Source organism: Tachyglossus aculeatus, chromosome 24, assembly GCF_015852505.1.
Source record: "Tachyglossus aculeatus isolate mTacAcu1 chromosome 24, mTacAcu1.pri, whole genome shotgun sequence".
NCBI classification, from domain to species: Eukaryota; Metazoa; Chordata; class Mammalia; order Monotremata; family Tachyglossidae; genus Tachyglossus; species Tachyglossus aculeatus.
The window spans coordinates 20598351-20615077 of record NC_052089.1 but is presented as its reverse complement, the minus strand read 5'-3'; the positions used below and the strand labels follow the sequence as shown (position 1 = coordinate 20615077).

The 16727-nt window shown below is 38.1% G+C and overlaps 1 protein-coding gene across 12 annotated transcripts in view; it reads left to right on the top strand.

Annotated features, from left to right (window-relative positions):
* The window catches only part of ROBO2 (roundabout guidance receptor 2), a 1226656-nt gene that overhangs the window by 1131588 nt on the left and 78341 nt on the right, over window positions 1–16727 (top strand). For all 12 annotated transcript variants that reach the window (XM_038766056.1, XM_038766059.1, XM_038766055.1 and 9 more), the window contains 5 exons: window positions 5228–5433; window positions 8768–8849; window positions 9359–9521; window positions 10671–10837; window positions 13767–13888. In XM_038766056.1, the coding sequence (XP_038621984.1) occupies window positions 5228–5433; window positions 8768–8849; window positions 9359–9521; window positions 10671–10837; window positions 13767–13888 (740 nt within the window). The remainder of the gene's footprint in view (window positions 1–5227; window positions 5434–8767; window positions 8850–9358; window positions 9522–10670; window positions 10838–13766; window positions 13889–16727) is intronic.

Here is a 16727-nt window from a genome sequence, read left to right as displayed (position 1 = left end):
AAGTTTTTGAATGAACCTGAAGGCTTTTCTTTGATTTCTGTAGCCTGCCTTATTTTCATGCCCAGGAAGGATCATTTCTTCCTTGTCCTCATTGCTTTACCAACATCTCATTTCCTTACATTTCCTTCTGAGAGATTTAAGCTTAACCTTCGGTCTGTGACCTCTCTGGGTCTTCCCTGTCTCTCTCTGACAAAATGATGCATTTTCATACAATTTAAATTTACATGTAGATTAAAGGGTCATTTAAAATTAATAGAAAGGCAGTATTTTCTAATATCTGTCCATGGTGCTGTCTGATTCAGTGCCTTGACTGTGACTGGAATAAATAGAACAGACCAACATTGGCCGAGAGGATGGTGAACTGTTAATGGTTGCGCCTGCTGATTTACTGCTGTGGGGCCAAAAGAAAAGGGGGGTTCAAGGGTATCAGCAATGAGAAATTCTCCCTTCAGACAGGCAAGGTCTGGGTCCACCTTGTCTTTAAATCTCTTCTTAAAATATGGAAAGATAATGAGTAACTGAAGCCTCACCTGTTTCTACTTTTGATATATTCTGATCACGGTACCTGAGAAGAGTTAAGTCCAAGTCAGAGCTAATGACATGCAGATCTCTTCTCCTCTTCTCAAACCCTACTCAAAATTTTTCAGTGTATCTGTTTTCATGTATCTGTGGTAGCGTAGCTACATGTAGCATTTAAAAAAAGCAAAACTATTGGGAAAAAAAACAAAAACAGTGCCCGAGCTGAGAGCTGGTGATGAAGAAAAACAAAATCAATTTCAGGGAGTCAACAGTGCCATAAAAAAAGAGAGCACGTTAATCTTCCTGCTAGTTTTCTTCATGAAAAAGGTGGAATTTCAGAATCAGGCTTGACGGATGAAATCACAGGAAACGCAGTCCATTTTTATTAAATCTTATAAGTCAGTGTCAACTTGGGGTATTACCAAAGCACATCTGATTTTAGCTTCATTTCTCAGGCCAAGATAAACTGAGTGATGAAGGATGCACCTCAATGGAATGAGTTTATGATTCAGACAGTTCAGTACATTTGGAAACCGCTGGATTGGATATCAATTCATACATTGATTTTTACTTAAGGAAGCAATCAAAAAGTCAAAGAGATCCTTTAGCAGCCAACACTGAGGAGAGGTTATGGACATTATTGATTCTGACAGTACAGAAATGTAATTTTGGGGTTTAAAAAATATGGGAATCTAAACACAGTTACCAGTGGGTACAAATTTAAACATCAACTTTCCTCATGTTGACTGGTGATTTCAATTTTACACCACAGCCGAGAATTTTTCAGTTTGGTTAATGATTTAATAATAGACAACCATCATTTTCGTTTTGAACGCATTTTTGCTTGATCCAAAGTAATTTAGATCCAATTGAAATTCCAATACAGAATGAAAACATATGTCATGCTCAAGGAAACAAGTGCTTAATTATACCATATGAAGCAATGTTTCTGTTGTTACAGTTTAGCACTTTTATGAAGTTTTCACTGGAAATATTTTTAACTCAAGTGTTCACATGAGAAGACGTGATGATGAAATATGCTGAGTTGTGATAATTTTGCTGATTACGGAGCTATAAAAAACTTTAATATACGTAAATTTTCAATCTTGCATCTTTTCTGACAGACCGTAGCATAAATTCATGGTTTCATCTTGATTTAAATAGAAAAATCATTAAAAGAATAGAGATTTTTGTTTTTGCCTTCATGTGCAAGAGGGGTAGAGAACGGTGTCAAGTGTAGTATGGTGAAGCTGTAATGAAAGCTCCTTCATTCAAGCAAATACTTAAATGTTCACAGGGAATTAGAGCCATTGACTTAAATACCTGTTCCTACTCTAAAAGAGAAACTTGAAAAAACACCCAGTTTTGGGGGGAATGTATTTGGGAAATGAATGTCAAAACTGAATCCTGTGACTGCTTGGTTGAGGATAGACAATCCGTAGTTATGAAGATCATTCTATGTTTCACAGGCGACTGGAAGCCCTGAGTGTTCATTTAACCTTTGACCTTAGTGTCATGGAAACCTGTAGTAGCCTTTCACCCATAACATCCTTGAAACCGAGATTCCCTCTGGCCAGGAGATTTTCAATTACTTTATTGATTAATTTAAAGGGTTATGAGCCATTCATTTGGGCAGTAAACAAGAAAAAACTAATTAGATGTCCTGTGGCAGCATGTAAAGAATGTAGGGCATTTACAATGAGGAAAATAATGACAAAATACCTATGTAACTCTTCTGATATATATATAGGTGTCCCAAATATCAAACAGCAGGAAGGAGATTCTGGATCTAAAATTAAAAACTCATTTGCTGTTTTATATAATGTAGAATACACTTCCTGAGTGATATTGAATGAATAGTAGCATCTCCACCCTCCCCTCCACACCGCCCCCCACAAAGCCTCCTGCTTCCATCCTTATTGAATCCAAGTGTGTGAAATAGATAGGAGAGCCACATATATAGTATATGTAATATAATCTCTGTATAATTTGTATGTGGCTATATAGACCGTGAGGCAATTTTGAAGTTCTTAAGCAATATTCAAGGTAATGTGTGCTTCCCTGGGCATCATCAGTTTTTTTAAAAAAATTTTTACTTCTCACCCACCCACATTATTGACCCAGATCATCATTGCCAGATGAATTCTACTGAAAATGGACCCTCACGAATAAGGGCAGGGCTACCTGTTTCATTTATTGACCAACAACAGGTCCCATTTCAGAAAATGCCTAAGGCATCCTGTGTGTTTCTACCTAAAAAAATATGCCATCATAGAATAGTAGACATCTGTTGATAGATACCTTGGTTGAATAAAAATGGAAGTTCCCAGACTGTAAGCTCCTGATTGTCAAGGATCATGTCTACCAACTCCGTTATATTGTACTCACCCAAGTTTTTAGTACAGTGCTCTGGCCACAGTAAGCAACAAATAAATAGGATTGATTGATAAAGTGCGTGAGGGGAAAAGTTTATCAGTTTGCAGAATAAGGCCAATATTGATATACTGATCCAAACGAGGATTCTAACTACCCAAACCCTTCCACATGTGTGACAGCTTTCAGCCACTATAGTTCAATTATCCCAGCACTAGCATTTCTCCCCATCACTAACAACCTCATCACTTCTTCTAGAGGCAGTGGTGGGGGAAACTGTAAGTGGGTGGATTCGTTGTATGGCTTTTCAGACTCTAAGACCACATGGGTTTATGCCATGATACTGTCTCTTGTTTTCCTAACTAGAAATGCCAATCCAAATAAAAATGGCAGTAGGAAAGCATTCTGGATCCAGCTGTGTATTCTGGGGTTCCTTGTCTTTAGAAACTTTGCATGCCTGAAGTAGTACCTGGAGTTTGGGACACATTTGACTCTTCCTATAGATTGCAATCTTCTTGTGGGTGGGGCGGTATCTTCTACCTCTATTGAACTCTCCCAAGCACTTAATAACAGGGCTCTGCACAAAATAAACGCTCAGGAAATACTGTTGATCGATTGCTGGATACTTCAAAATATTTTCTGGGTTCAATTTCCTGTGATTGCAGTTGCCAAATTGAGGTGCATTGCCAACCTAGGTGCACAGATCTACTTCTAGACTAGCAATGACAGTGAATTTTATGCCCTAGAAAAATGGTCTTGTGGCTAAATGGGTCACAGGAACCCATCTCCCAGGGTCTTCATATTTCTACTTAATTAGAATTACTGTGTAATTTATTTCAGAAATAGCAGAGATCATGACAACCCCATTACAATAGAGACAAATATTTTAGAATGAAAAGAGTGGTCTGGGGAACTGCAGTAGTGTATCATACAACAGGATGGGATGGAATTGTAGTTATGATTATGTTTTGTTATGTCCTGACTCAAAGTGGAGAACCCTACTTCAGGTGAGATATAGTCTGCAGTGATCTTGCCTATAAATTGTATGAGCTCACTACTTTGTATTATTCCCATTAGAGAGCGAAGCCATTGTTCAAAGACTCAAAACCTCAGTGGGCTGGAAACTAAACAACTAGTTTACAATACAATGTTTCACCATGTCAGCGGAATCTTTCTTTAAACACTGCATAAGTCAGACAAAAATAGATTTATTTTTTCTACTTAACAGATGGTACAGGAAATGGGTTCTATAGTAGAACTATTTATGAAAAAGTGTTCTTCCAAAAAAAGTGGACATGAACATTTATTTTCTGTTCAAGATATCCCCCTGGGTAGTGGAGTAGTGATGTTCCTTAGTTAGAAAGTTGTTAGTTGCAGCATTTTTATGGCATATATCTCTAAACTCATTGTGGGCAGGGAATGTGTCTGTTTATTGCTGCATCGTACTCTCCCAAGTTCTTAGTACAGTGCTCTGCACATAGTAAGTGCTCAATAAATGCAATTGAAGGAATGAATGAGAAATCAAATGCTAATAGCTGCAGGTAGTCAGCCCAAGATTTAAATAGGATGCAATGATTTAATAAGAGAGTTTAAACTCAATTGATTAAATATGAACTCCCTGCTATTCCTCTGATCATCTAGGACAATCTGAAATTATGGAAAGCTTGTGGTGTTATGGGCAGAAAGGATTTCCCTACCTATGAGGAACAACGGTGAAACGAGAATAAATGGAAGGACATGAGCAACCAATACCGTCCTAAAAAAAGATTCCTATTAACGATATAATTAACAGCCCCCATTTATGAATAAATACAAGTAGTCCACATTTTCTGTTTTCATTTCAATATGATTAAGCCATACTCTTTCCAAAAAATCCAGAGTACTCTCGCTGTCAAAATTACTAAATAATGTGAGTGAACTCATGAAATTATGTGTCCTGTGGCAGCAGAAAGCATTCTTTCTTATGTAAAGGAGCATGGTCTCATAGAAAGAGCATGTGCCTGGGATTCAGAGGACCTGGGTTCTGATATCAGTTTTACCATGTACCGGCTATGTGACCTTGGGCAAGTCACTTTACTTCTCTATGCCTCATTTCCCTCATCTGAAAAATGGGTATTAAATCCCACTTCCTCCTACGGAGACTGTGAGCACCAAGCAGGACAGGGACTGTGTCTAACTTGATAACCTTGTCTCTGCCTAGCGCTTGGCACATAGTAAGTGCTTAACAAATACAATAATGATGATAATAGTGTTAAGGTGAGCATCGACAGTTTCCTTATAAAAATATAAAATATTTCTTAAGGTAAATCTGTTTGTCAACTTTCTTATCGTTAAGTTTTAACAGAAAGACCTCCACCCATCATTCTACAAGGACCAGCCAATCAGACCTTAGCAGTTGACGGGACAGCACTGCTGAAGTGCAAAGCCACTGGCGAGCCCCTTCCTGTTATCGGCTGGTTAAAGGAAGGATTCACTTTTCTGGGCCGAGATTCAAGATTATCTATCCAAGACCAAGGGACGTTGCAGATAAAGAATTTACGGGTAAGTAATGCGATAAGTGGATTTGATTAATTCAATTCAAGATAAGGACCTCAGCATAGAGCAAGTCTAAATGAGTTGCTGCATTTCAGCCGCGCTTTCCAACGTACCTCCTGTGGGACATCATTATCCCCACTTTGCAGCAGAAATAGAAGCACAAAGTAAGCCAATTAGTTGCCAAAGGCTCCACAATGAGAAAATGATTGAGCCAAATGCATGCGACATAAAAAATGACTACCAAAAGATCATCATTATCATCATCAACATCATGAACAATCTCATTTGGCTGGGGGGGATTTATTGGACATCTACTGATTTGAAAGTATAAGATGCCATGAGACAGATTTCACGGACTGTGTGACCTTAATCCAGAAGCTTAAGGTCACAGAATTAGTTTTTGATCTGAAAACGAATATTCCATTTATGAAGGCAAAAGTGCTTCATATGTGTCATACAGATGGTTATAGTGTGATTTTTGTAATTACAGATATACATTTTATGCATAGAAGCAGCATGGATTAGTGGAAAGAGCATGGGCTTGGTAGTCAGAGGTCATGGGTTCTAATCCCAGCTACGCCACTTGTCAGCTGTGTGACTTTGGGCAAGTCACTTAACTTATCTGTGCCTCTGTTACCTCATCTGTAAAATGAGGATTAAGACTTTGAGCCACACATGGAGCAACCTGATTACCTTGTATCTACCCCAGCGCTTTGAACAGTGCTTGGCACATAGTAAGCGCTTAGCCAATACCATCATGATAATCATATTCCAGAGCACATTTGTCCTCACCTTTATAAATCATTTGGAACAGTAGATGTCCCAAGCTAAACTTTTCCTGTGTTCCATTTCACAATATGTGTGGTTTTGCTCCCCTCAAAACAGTATATAAACCCTGGGTGTGTATTACAATTGAGAGAGATTATACATTTGAAATAAGACTTCAATTTCAAAGAAAATAAAATGAAAACGTACTTTTTATGAAATTAGAAAAAGGGTATGATGAGAGGGAGCTGGTGAAGAAACTGAATAACCTCTTGTGTTTCCTCTTCTGTCACTGTCTCATCACCGTTCATAAATTAATTGGTAACCTCCTTTGAAGAAAATGGAATTTATTAAAAAATTAATGCTAGCTTTACTTGAGTAAACAATTTAACCTCTCTTTCTGGGCTAAAGGCTGGCTCAGGGCAGAGAGGTTAATGCATTTTTACTGTAGAGCTGGATTAAAGGGTGTGCTTGAGTAGTCGAGATCCCCAGTAGTGTTGGAAAGCCGCAATTAAAGGTGGGAGCCCGATGGTCTCAACAAATTTAGAGAACATTGACAGCCTTCTCTGAGCCCGAGGCTCCTGGGGATTTGTCTGGAGCCAACTATGGAAACAGCAAAGAAGGTGCTGGAGTGTACCAGCACATTAATCTCTTTTTTAAAAAATTCCCATTCTGCTAATGTTACAGTAAAAGGGCGGGAGGCAAGTTGGGTGAACGGGCAAGAGGTAATTTGTATTTATGATGAAAGGAAAAACTAAACACAGCTGGAATGGTCGAGGTGCTAAGTGTAATGAAAACAACATTCAGATTTGGGGGAACATTATTTCCTCAATAGTTCCAAAGTGAAAAAACCACTCCTTCGACCCTTTCAAGGCAGTGAACGATGCCTCTCAAACTTCTTTCAACCCATGAGTCAAGAATGAGTTTCTGTAGGGCATTCAGCTTCTCTGCATTTCTTTTCTCTGATTTTTTCCATTAAGCTCGCTAATGCAAAAAATCACTGTAGCATACAGGGCATAGTACATCAGGCACGGGTCTAGTCTGCTTTAGTCTGGCTAATTGGTAGCCGACTCGACCACTTCCATTTTTGAGAAGTGGAATAGCTTTCCGCACTCATTAAAAACAACCTCAGTGGCTAATGTCTTTCTCACACCTCCACACTATGACAAGAGGATGCAGTTAAGAAATATTTCCTAAACATTCCTCTTCTAACATTTGGGCATAATTGCAAGAGGAGAGCTCCTTCTCAACAGCACGGTAAAAGGGAAAAAACTGTACAGCCTTTCACGCACACACTCTCCAAATGAATAACTCATTAATCCCCAAACTATGTTCAGTAAGTCTGGCTTGCAAACTCAAATGGCAGGTTTCTGATGATCATAATTCTTTGGGATTTTCAGTTGAAACAAAGGTTTATAATAGGTGGGTCTGAAGGATGAGAGGCTTTTTTTTTTTAGCTGTCAGAACAGGGGTTGTCTATTTCTTGGTTGCCTATATTTTCCCTCCTCCCACATTATACACCTGGAGTAAGGTGATGGATGGTTTTTACCACCTATTAAATGTCGGGGAGACTGGAGGCAGACAGCAGTAAGAAAGTTGCTGTAATGAATGCTTAAACCAAAGGACACACATTGAATAATCAGTTGGACCAAGCTCTATATTATTGGTGCCTGCTCCATATCGATCACCCCTTATTGCTCTGCTTTGGTTGATATTTCAACTAGGTCTCCCTGGATAGTCTCATGATGGTACATCATGCAGGGTTGCTTCCTGCCTCTCTGTTTCAGATCAGTTAACCTGGTTGATGCAGTTCTCTGTGTTCAGCATTTGTGATGTTCACATATAAACTGGGGTGTGAACCTTGTAGTTTGACCTTGACTGTCGGACAAGGCCACAGATGTATTCCCTATGGCCTTGGGCTTTGCTAAGGATCTTAGGATCTGAGAAAGCATTCCAAGTCATGGATATTCAGTACCTAGTAATTGTCTCTCCTAGTCAGGCATTTGTCTTCTTTACAATTTCCAAAATATCCCTGGTTATCTTGTTCTAAATTGTTTTGATGAAAGTGTCCCTTCCTTTCTTCTCCCTTCACCCTCCACTTGCTGCATTTTCTCTTTCTTTTCAAATTAGCCATGCCTGTGTTCTGTTGAGCCGAAGATAAAGCAGACTAGACAAAACAAAGAAAGTTTTAGCAGCCTCTAAGAGTGCTTTACCTGTATGGCCATATCTATTAGCTTGTAAAATAGAGGCTGTATCGTGAACACTTCTCTCACTTCAGAGTCATAGTGGAGATCTGTGAAAGGGAGGATATTCAGAGAATGACATTCTAAATGGTATTATTTCCAGTATCAAAGCAATACGCCCCCCACATTTGCAAAGTTAGATTCCAAAAATCTTTTAACATTTCATCTCCAGAAAATTACATTATTCAGATTATCTGTCAGTGATAACGTTTTTATGCCCAACTTTGACAGCCTACTACTACTGTTATATTTTTAATGAAATGGAAGAAGATCAATCCATTTAAATTGAATGTAAAGCACTTAACACTGGCCCTATTTTTAATGCACTGCAGATATCTGATACTGGCACTTACACATGTGTGGCTACAAGTTCGAGTGGAGAGACATCCTGGAGTGCTGTGTTAGAGGTCACAGGTGAGTTCCCAGGGAATTTTATTGGAAACATATGAATAGGCTGCATAAAAAACTTGAGTGGAGCTTATTCATGGTAGAGGTCTAATTCGGGAGTTTAGAGTTAATTGATTATATTATGTTAGTGTAAAATGGATATTCATTTCTAAACAGCAAAGCAGGCTATAATTTTTAGGTGGTTCCATAACAGAGGTTTGAGCCGTAAAGTAACAGCATTTCCTCTTAGTTCGAGGTATAATGTTTGATATCTCTTAGGATTGCTATGCATATTTTGGAACCCAGTACTCATTATTCATGAACTTTGGATTCAGAAATGAAAAAAAATCAGTCGGTCCTAATTTCTATCTACTATGTTTAATCTTTGACCAGCTCACTAGACTGCAAGCCATTGAATTCCACTTGCCGGATAAGTGGTGGCAACTTAAAATTTCACTCAAACTATTTGAAATTGGCCTTCTTGCAAAATTATAATATCCTAGGTGATCACAACTGCTCTACATTTGCCTCTACAGAATCCGGAGCGGCAGTCAGTAAAAATTATGATTTAAACGACCTACCAGGGCCACCATCCAAACCTCAAGTTACTGACGTTACAAAGAACAGCGTGACCCTGTCCTGGCAGCCAGGTGCCCCTGGAAGTCTTCCAGCTAGTGCATACATTATTGAAGCATTTAGGTATGTAAAACATTTTAATTTCTGATCTTTCTTTTTTCCCTTTGGAATTTCACTTCCAGTCTTAGTCCGGTGATCTGCGATTTTCTACAAAATCATTTAAAAATCTTATCATTGTTGTAATGGAGTTCAGGATTTATCTAAAGATGAGACTTTTAATTTTCATTAGCCACCTGCTACTGTTTCTAAGCAGAAAGCTTGGTCATATCTCAGTTCAACACGGGTTTAGCAGCTGTGCTTCCACTCATCTGCTAGTTTTGCCTATCCATATATAGTCTTAGTAGCTAAACTGTTAGAAATTATGGCATTAATCATCCCGCAAATTCTGCTTTATAAATTTGTTTTAGTATATTTTATGTCATAAAAACGTTAAGTATTTTTAGGATAATTTTGAGATTTTGAGACTTGAGAACTTCTAAAAAAAAATCAACATCTGACATCCAGGGAAATCAAATTCTCTCTTCATCCTTAACAAAACAGCCATTTGACCTTAGATAAAGTGCTGTAAAAATGGCATCTCATCATTGACTCCGAAGGGCTCCATGCACTTAGATTGAAAGCTATTTCACTATTGAAAGATGAGAGATCACTCTTAGTGTATGGTGCCATTTCATTAAAACTGTAGCCTTATTAGAAATGTTCATTTCATGGTTTTTTTTTTCCTTTTGCAGATATGTAGTTTTAGAAGGCTCTGTGGCAATACAGCATGGAGAATTAATTCAAAGAAAGGATAGTGTATAGCTGGAAAATATATTGGCTTTATTCTATAGACCATTTATTCTTTCAACAGGTTAATTTTTTTCAAAGTTATATATTAAATGGGGAAGCACTTATTGTTGAGATTCGCTGCTGCGATTCTCAGCTTCTGTTCTTTTTGCAGGTATTCATTTAGAAGTCTGCGGTCCATTAGCAAAGGCTGTCACATCTACTGGGCCGTTTAATTTATTTCTGCATGGCATTTCTGTTTGATGGGGTTGACTTTGTTGTTGTTGTTGTATTAACTGAACTGGTCAGTCTTTCATTTACTGAGATGAAAACTTCAAGTGTTTCGTGTTTTGCTTTTCTCCATTTTCGGCCATTAATCTTGTTTGTCGTTAAAATTCAACCCCGGCCATGTTTTAACTGTAACCTTCAATTATATTTTCATTTTAGCCAGTCAGTGAGCAATAGCTGGCAAACTGTAGCTAACCACGTAAAGACGACCCTTTTCACCGTAAGGGGACTGCGACCCAATACGATCTATTTGTTCATGGTGCGGGCAATCAACTCACAAGGTCTCAGCGATCCGAGCTCCATGTCAGATCCGGTCCGCACACAAGGTAATTTAGGAACTGTGTCAAGAAACAGAAAAGCAGACTGGGTTTAGACTCTTGCTTCCTACTATTCATCAGCTCACATCTTGTGGCTGAGAGAGGAGTCAATTGCTCATTTTTCCTGAGGTGCTTGAAGCTTTTCATGCTACTGGCTCATTTTTTTTTTTGGTAAATTATCGTGTCTGCCTGTCATCGATAGCCAAAGCAAATCCATGAATTAAGACTTTAAAATAATTCATGGGAAAAGACACCCCTTTTCCCCACCTTATTGGGTTAAGTGTGGCAAAAATTGGTCATTCGAAATTTGGAGATAATCTCTTCAACCTCAGCTTCATCTTGTATGTAGGTACTTGACCTGCTTTACCTTCAATTTAATGTAGCAGTCTGAAGGAATCTTTCAAATAGAGAAATGTACATCTTCCCAGCATTTTCTCTCATTTTGATATGAATAATTGAAACCTACCCTTTAGTAGTGGAGTCTCTTTGAGAGCTTTTGACCACCACTCTGTTTTCCTTAACCTCAAAATGAGTCTTGGCATCCAGCGCCTTAAGAGCACATTTATCTGCTCTCCTCCAGTCTCCTTCTACTAGTTAGCAAAATGAAGCATAAAATGGGGAGGATGTCTGTTATTTGTCTATTGTAAGTCTAACAAGGCATTGCTGATAAAGGGTTAATGATTTCTTATAAAGGTCTTTGTTCAAAAACTGATACCAAGTAGTATTTTTATTCAATGTAAAGTACTGTACATGTGTAAAATAGTATTATAATTATAGTGCAATTCAGTGCTAGTAACCAGCATGCTATTATAATGAAGAAGGGTGCCTTAGAGTAATTGGGTGAAATAAAATCATCATGTGACTTTTTAAAGGTGCTGACATGATGACAGTCAAGAGAGGAAGGAAATGCCACTTTGCTATTGTTCTCTAAGCAATAATGTGATTAATTTTCTAAGATGACACAGAAGTAAAAAGCCTATCTGAGGGTGGGGGTAGGAGGAGAAATCTTAACAAGGAGTTGGAAGACCTTAGGAAAGTTACAGGAAAAAAAAATTACATTTGTCCATTCCAGGAGTCCAAATAGTTCTAGTTTGCTTTATTTTCTTAATTTATAATTGAACCACTGTGGAAGGCTAGAGGAGGAAACAGTGACCCAAATTATTGCTATGATTGAACTGTAACAAATTCATCAGAGCACATGCCAATTACTATTATAGGTGAGCGGATTAAGTACTACCTGATTACCTTGTATCTGTTCCCCAGCATTTAGTACAGTGCCTGGTACATAGTAACTAACAAATACCACAAGACTTTATTGATTTAGGTACATCTTTCCAAACTTCTTACTTACAGATTAACAATGAAACTTAGTTCCATTCTTAAAAACAAACTAAAGCCGTTGAATATGTCTTTATGATGCACTTTTAATAAGAAAATGTATTTTGGATCTGGATATCAGGACTGTTTTCCAGGCTGACATAGGCAGGAAGATATTCAATGTTTAAGAAAAACACCATTTTTGTTAGTTACACTCTGTGGCGATTTCCATTTTCAAAAGCTGTTCACTCCCACACAATCTGAAAATTAGTTATTTTGATGAGTTCAAGAATAATAGGCCATCGATTACAGTTAGAATCACAAAAGATCATGTGCCTACTAGAAATGTATATGGGTTTTCCATCTGCCAGGAAAGAAAGGTAGCTACAAAAGACATGAAAGGATGCTCCTTGAAATAAAATATTCATAAAAACTGATAGAGCTTTATTGTCATTGTGAGAAGTGAAAGACAAAGACAAGGCAAAACAAAATCTTTAGCTAATTGTAATTCTTCCAATTTGTGTGAAAATCTACAGTGATATATTAGGAAGATGCCAGTTTGAATATACTCTTTTGTCTCAAGTATGTTAATATTATGTTCCCGCAGATAGGGAAGAAAATGTACCTAGTACCTGTAATTCCTTTCAGTTTATATTAATGTCATAGCCTTAAGATAATTTGGTATTTCTAAGGAAGATACATTGTAGCTTAATTAATTCCATTTTTGTATTGCATTTATAGAATTATAAATCAAGTCAATTGATTAAAATATTTAGCCTGGATGAGAGGGAAATCATTTCTGTTTTGGTTACAGTGGGTTTTAGTTGCTATTCATTAAGCTTTTTATAACAAATATACTTAATAGATTAGTGGAAATGAGACAGTTTGGGAAGAAGGTAAAGCCTCCCCCTGGTTAGGAATCTGAAGAGAAGTACTGCTCTCCAGAAGCCAATGGAAGACTGCAACCTCCAAGCATGAAGTGACTGCATTTGTTTATAAATTATCAACATTTATTTAAATGGATGTCCGTCTCCCCCTCTAGATTGTAAGCTCATTGTGGGCAGGGAGTGTGTCTGCCTCCTCTGTTGTATTTCACTCTCCCAACCACTTAGTACAGTGCTCTGCACAGATTAAGCATTCAATAAATACCATTGATGATGTTGATGATGATTTGCTGCAGTCTACCTTTCTTACCTGGCTTTGTGGAGCAATTAAGTTCTGAGTTTAACACTTCATCCTCTCCAAATCAATCAATCAATCAATGGTCTTTATTGAGCACTTATTGTGAGCAGAGCACTGAACTAAAAGCTTGGGGGACAACAATAGAATCGGTAGACGCAATCTCTGCCTTCAAAGAGTTTACAGTCTATTTGAAGCCCTATTGTATTTAGACCTTTGGTGCCTTATATAACATTCCACTTCAGACTTAAAAGTAGTATAATATGACATTCTTTTAGTCGGATTTTGCATGGTTTGTGTTATATATGCCACTATCGTCTAATTTCATGTTGAGGTTCTGTTGTGCCATACTGGATGACACCTTTAGCGTCTTAAGAAATTGTTGGATTACTTAATGTAATTTCCTCAATGAAATATCTTGTCAATGGGTATAAATCAACAGATATCAGCCCACCGGCTCAAGGCGTGGACCATAGACAAGTGCAGAAAGAATTGGGCGATGTCATTGTGCGCCTTCATAACCCAGTTGTACTGACTCCCACCACAGTTCAAGTCACCTGGACAGTAAGTCTTCCTAAACTGTATTGATGCACCTTTAATACTGCTTTATTGCCTCCATTTTCTCAAGATTCACATTGACTGCCTTCATTTTCCTAAGATTTCACTGCTGTTTGTATGTGTTCATTCCCCAGTGCTATCCTCTAGCATCCACTTACCTAATTTCCCTTTTTCTCTGGCTTCCCTGCCCTGCACGCCAGCCAAGCAAAATGATTTATTATTCTACTCCCTCACTAGCCATTACTGCCTGGCTGTTATTGAAAGTAATTTTCTAGTGAAATACTACTTTTTTGGTCCAAATCTGCATGGGGCAAACTATTATTTGCTTTGCACATCAATCCGTGAATCACTTATGGTTTCCTTTCGTGAAGAGTGCTCTTCCTAGAGAGCAGTTACAGCAGTGACCAGAATAGAAGAAGTGTAGGCAACATGGGATATTTTCAGTGTTTCCTAATTTGATGTTTGTGCTGAACAGAGACAAGCTTTAGCCCTTCAGCTTCAGGACTGAGAATCTGTACAGATCGATTGATTATAGAGATGGTATAGCGCTTAGTACAGTGCTTTGCACACAGTAAGCGCTCAATAAATACGATGAATGAATGGTGTTTGGTGCTGTGCCACTCACACTCTTTCATTCCTGCCCATCATGATAATAATAATAATAATAATGGTATTTGTTCAGCACTTACTATGTGCCAGACACTGTTCTATGTGCTGGGATAGGTACAAGGTCATCAGGTTGTCCCTGACGTGGGGCTCACAGTCTTCATCCCCATTTTACAGGTGAGGTGACTGAGGCACAGAGAAGTGAAGTGACTTGCCCAAAGTCTCACAGCAGACAAGTGGCGGAGCTGGGATTTGAACCCGTGACCTCTGACTCCAAAGCCCATGCTGTTTCCACTGAGCCACACTGCTTCTCTGATCCATCTGGATAACAGAGGATAATAAATGAGTAGGCAGGCAGAAACCTTCCTCACCAGTAGGCATCCCCCTGTTTACAGAACAATCCAAGTCTCTGATTCCCCAAGCCATATTTTTTCTCACAAGACCAAAAACAGGCGTGGGACTAGTTCACCTCTCATTAAGGATGGAAGTGAAAAACCCTCAGTATTTCCTCACTAACCAGTGAGCAGAAGGAGAGTGATTTACAAAAGCTAGAGAAAGAGAAGTGGTGCGATGGAGCTTTTTACAGAGCCACCCTGTTCTACCATTTCCTTTCTAAAGTGTTCAATTAATTAGAAAAGTCCCTTTCTTTATCGATACTTTTGCATGTTTAGAAGTTGGGAAGTGAATTGCAGTCCCACAAGGTAAACTAAGAATGTGCCGCTCAGAATGAGGTGGTTTGTAAATATCTGAAATAGTATGTCTCGATTAATAATATCACCTGCAGGCTCTGCTTTGTGGAACTGAAATACCTGAGTTGTCATGCAGATTCTATTTAAAACAGCTTCGTTGTGTATTAATATAGCATGTTAAGACATTTAATTTTTTTTCTACCTGTTTCATTGTGTTTTCACAGAGAGTTTCAGTAACTGCACAAATCAATTAAAACACTCAGTGGGTAATTACCATATAGGTCACCATTATAGTGGGGGTTAAGGCTGAGTATAGTGAAGAGTGCAAAGCAATGCTTTGTTGTAAACATGAGGTTCATAAAGTCTTTGCGTCCGTAAAACATTTAATTAATGAAAGTCAAACATGGATAAAACCAATTTACCCTGATTTACAGACTCCCTTCATCTGGAAACAGCTGCTTAATGTTCGTCTTAAAAACACAGCTTGCTTCTTTCAGTATTAACAACCTATTATTGTGAATTATGTCTCTGTTTCAGTGCATAAATTCACTTAAAGTGAATGTAGAGAAGTTTATAAAATGCAAGCTTAATGTTGCTGTAACATATGTTGCCAGGTTTTTAACCGTGATAGTTTTGATGAAAGGTATTTCTGTTTGGCTCTCGTAAATTTAAGGTTCTGCCTCTTGTTTGTCTTGCTTTAAGATTTCAGAACGACCCAGTCTCTGCTTAAGAACACATCAAATAGGGCAGACAGAATGTGGTTGAGTCAGTAAAGGCTGGAGGAGCTCCGGGTCATGGTTTTCAGACCTGGGCTCACTTAATCTTGACATAACCCCAAACAAATTTAGCACTAATTCCACAAAATCTTTGATGGGCTAGAATATCCTTACAAATGAGGCTCAGATGAAAAACGGGCCACCAACCAGCAAACATGCACTCTCTCTGTCCTTTTCTCTCTCTTTCTCTCTCTTTCTCATCCCCCATCCGTGTCTCTTCTCTGCATCACTTTGTGTTTTGCCGATTAGCAATTCTAAAAGTAGTGAGTGGTTCCTTCAATGTATAGTGTTTTAAGAAACGTTTTGAATTAAAATGTGAAGATAGAGAATAATCATTTGATATGCTGCCTTTTTATCATCTTATTGCTTTTGATCTCCTTATCCCTTTTCCCACCCCCAAAATAAGAAATTATTTGATTTTTCTCAAGTGAATTTGTTTTGTTAAATGATAGAGAAGATCTCAAGTAGCAACTTTTCTCCTATGATATTTGAAAAAAAAAAATCCTGAATATGATAATAAAAGAAGCTTTGGAATTTTAATGGGTCAAGAGAACATGGATATATTCTTGTGCAAATCACAGTTTGCTAGGAATGTGGCAGTATATTAAACTGTTTTGATCCCGAAGGCAGTGAATATAATGGAAAAAAAAAAAACCCAATGCCAAAAGGCCCATTTTCTTCTGGAGTTGCAGAAACACTTTAGGCACTCAAACAGAAAAGAGAAGCAGTGAGAAAGAGCATGGGCTTTGGAGTCAGAGGTCATGGGTTCAAATC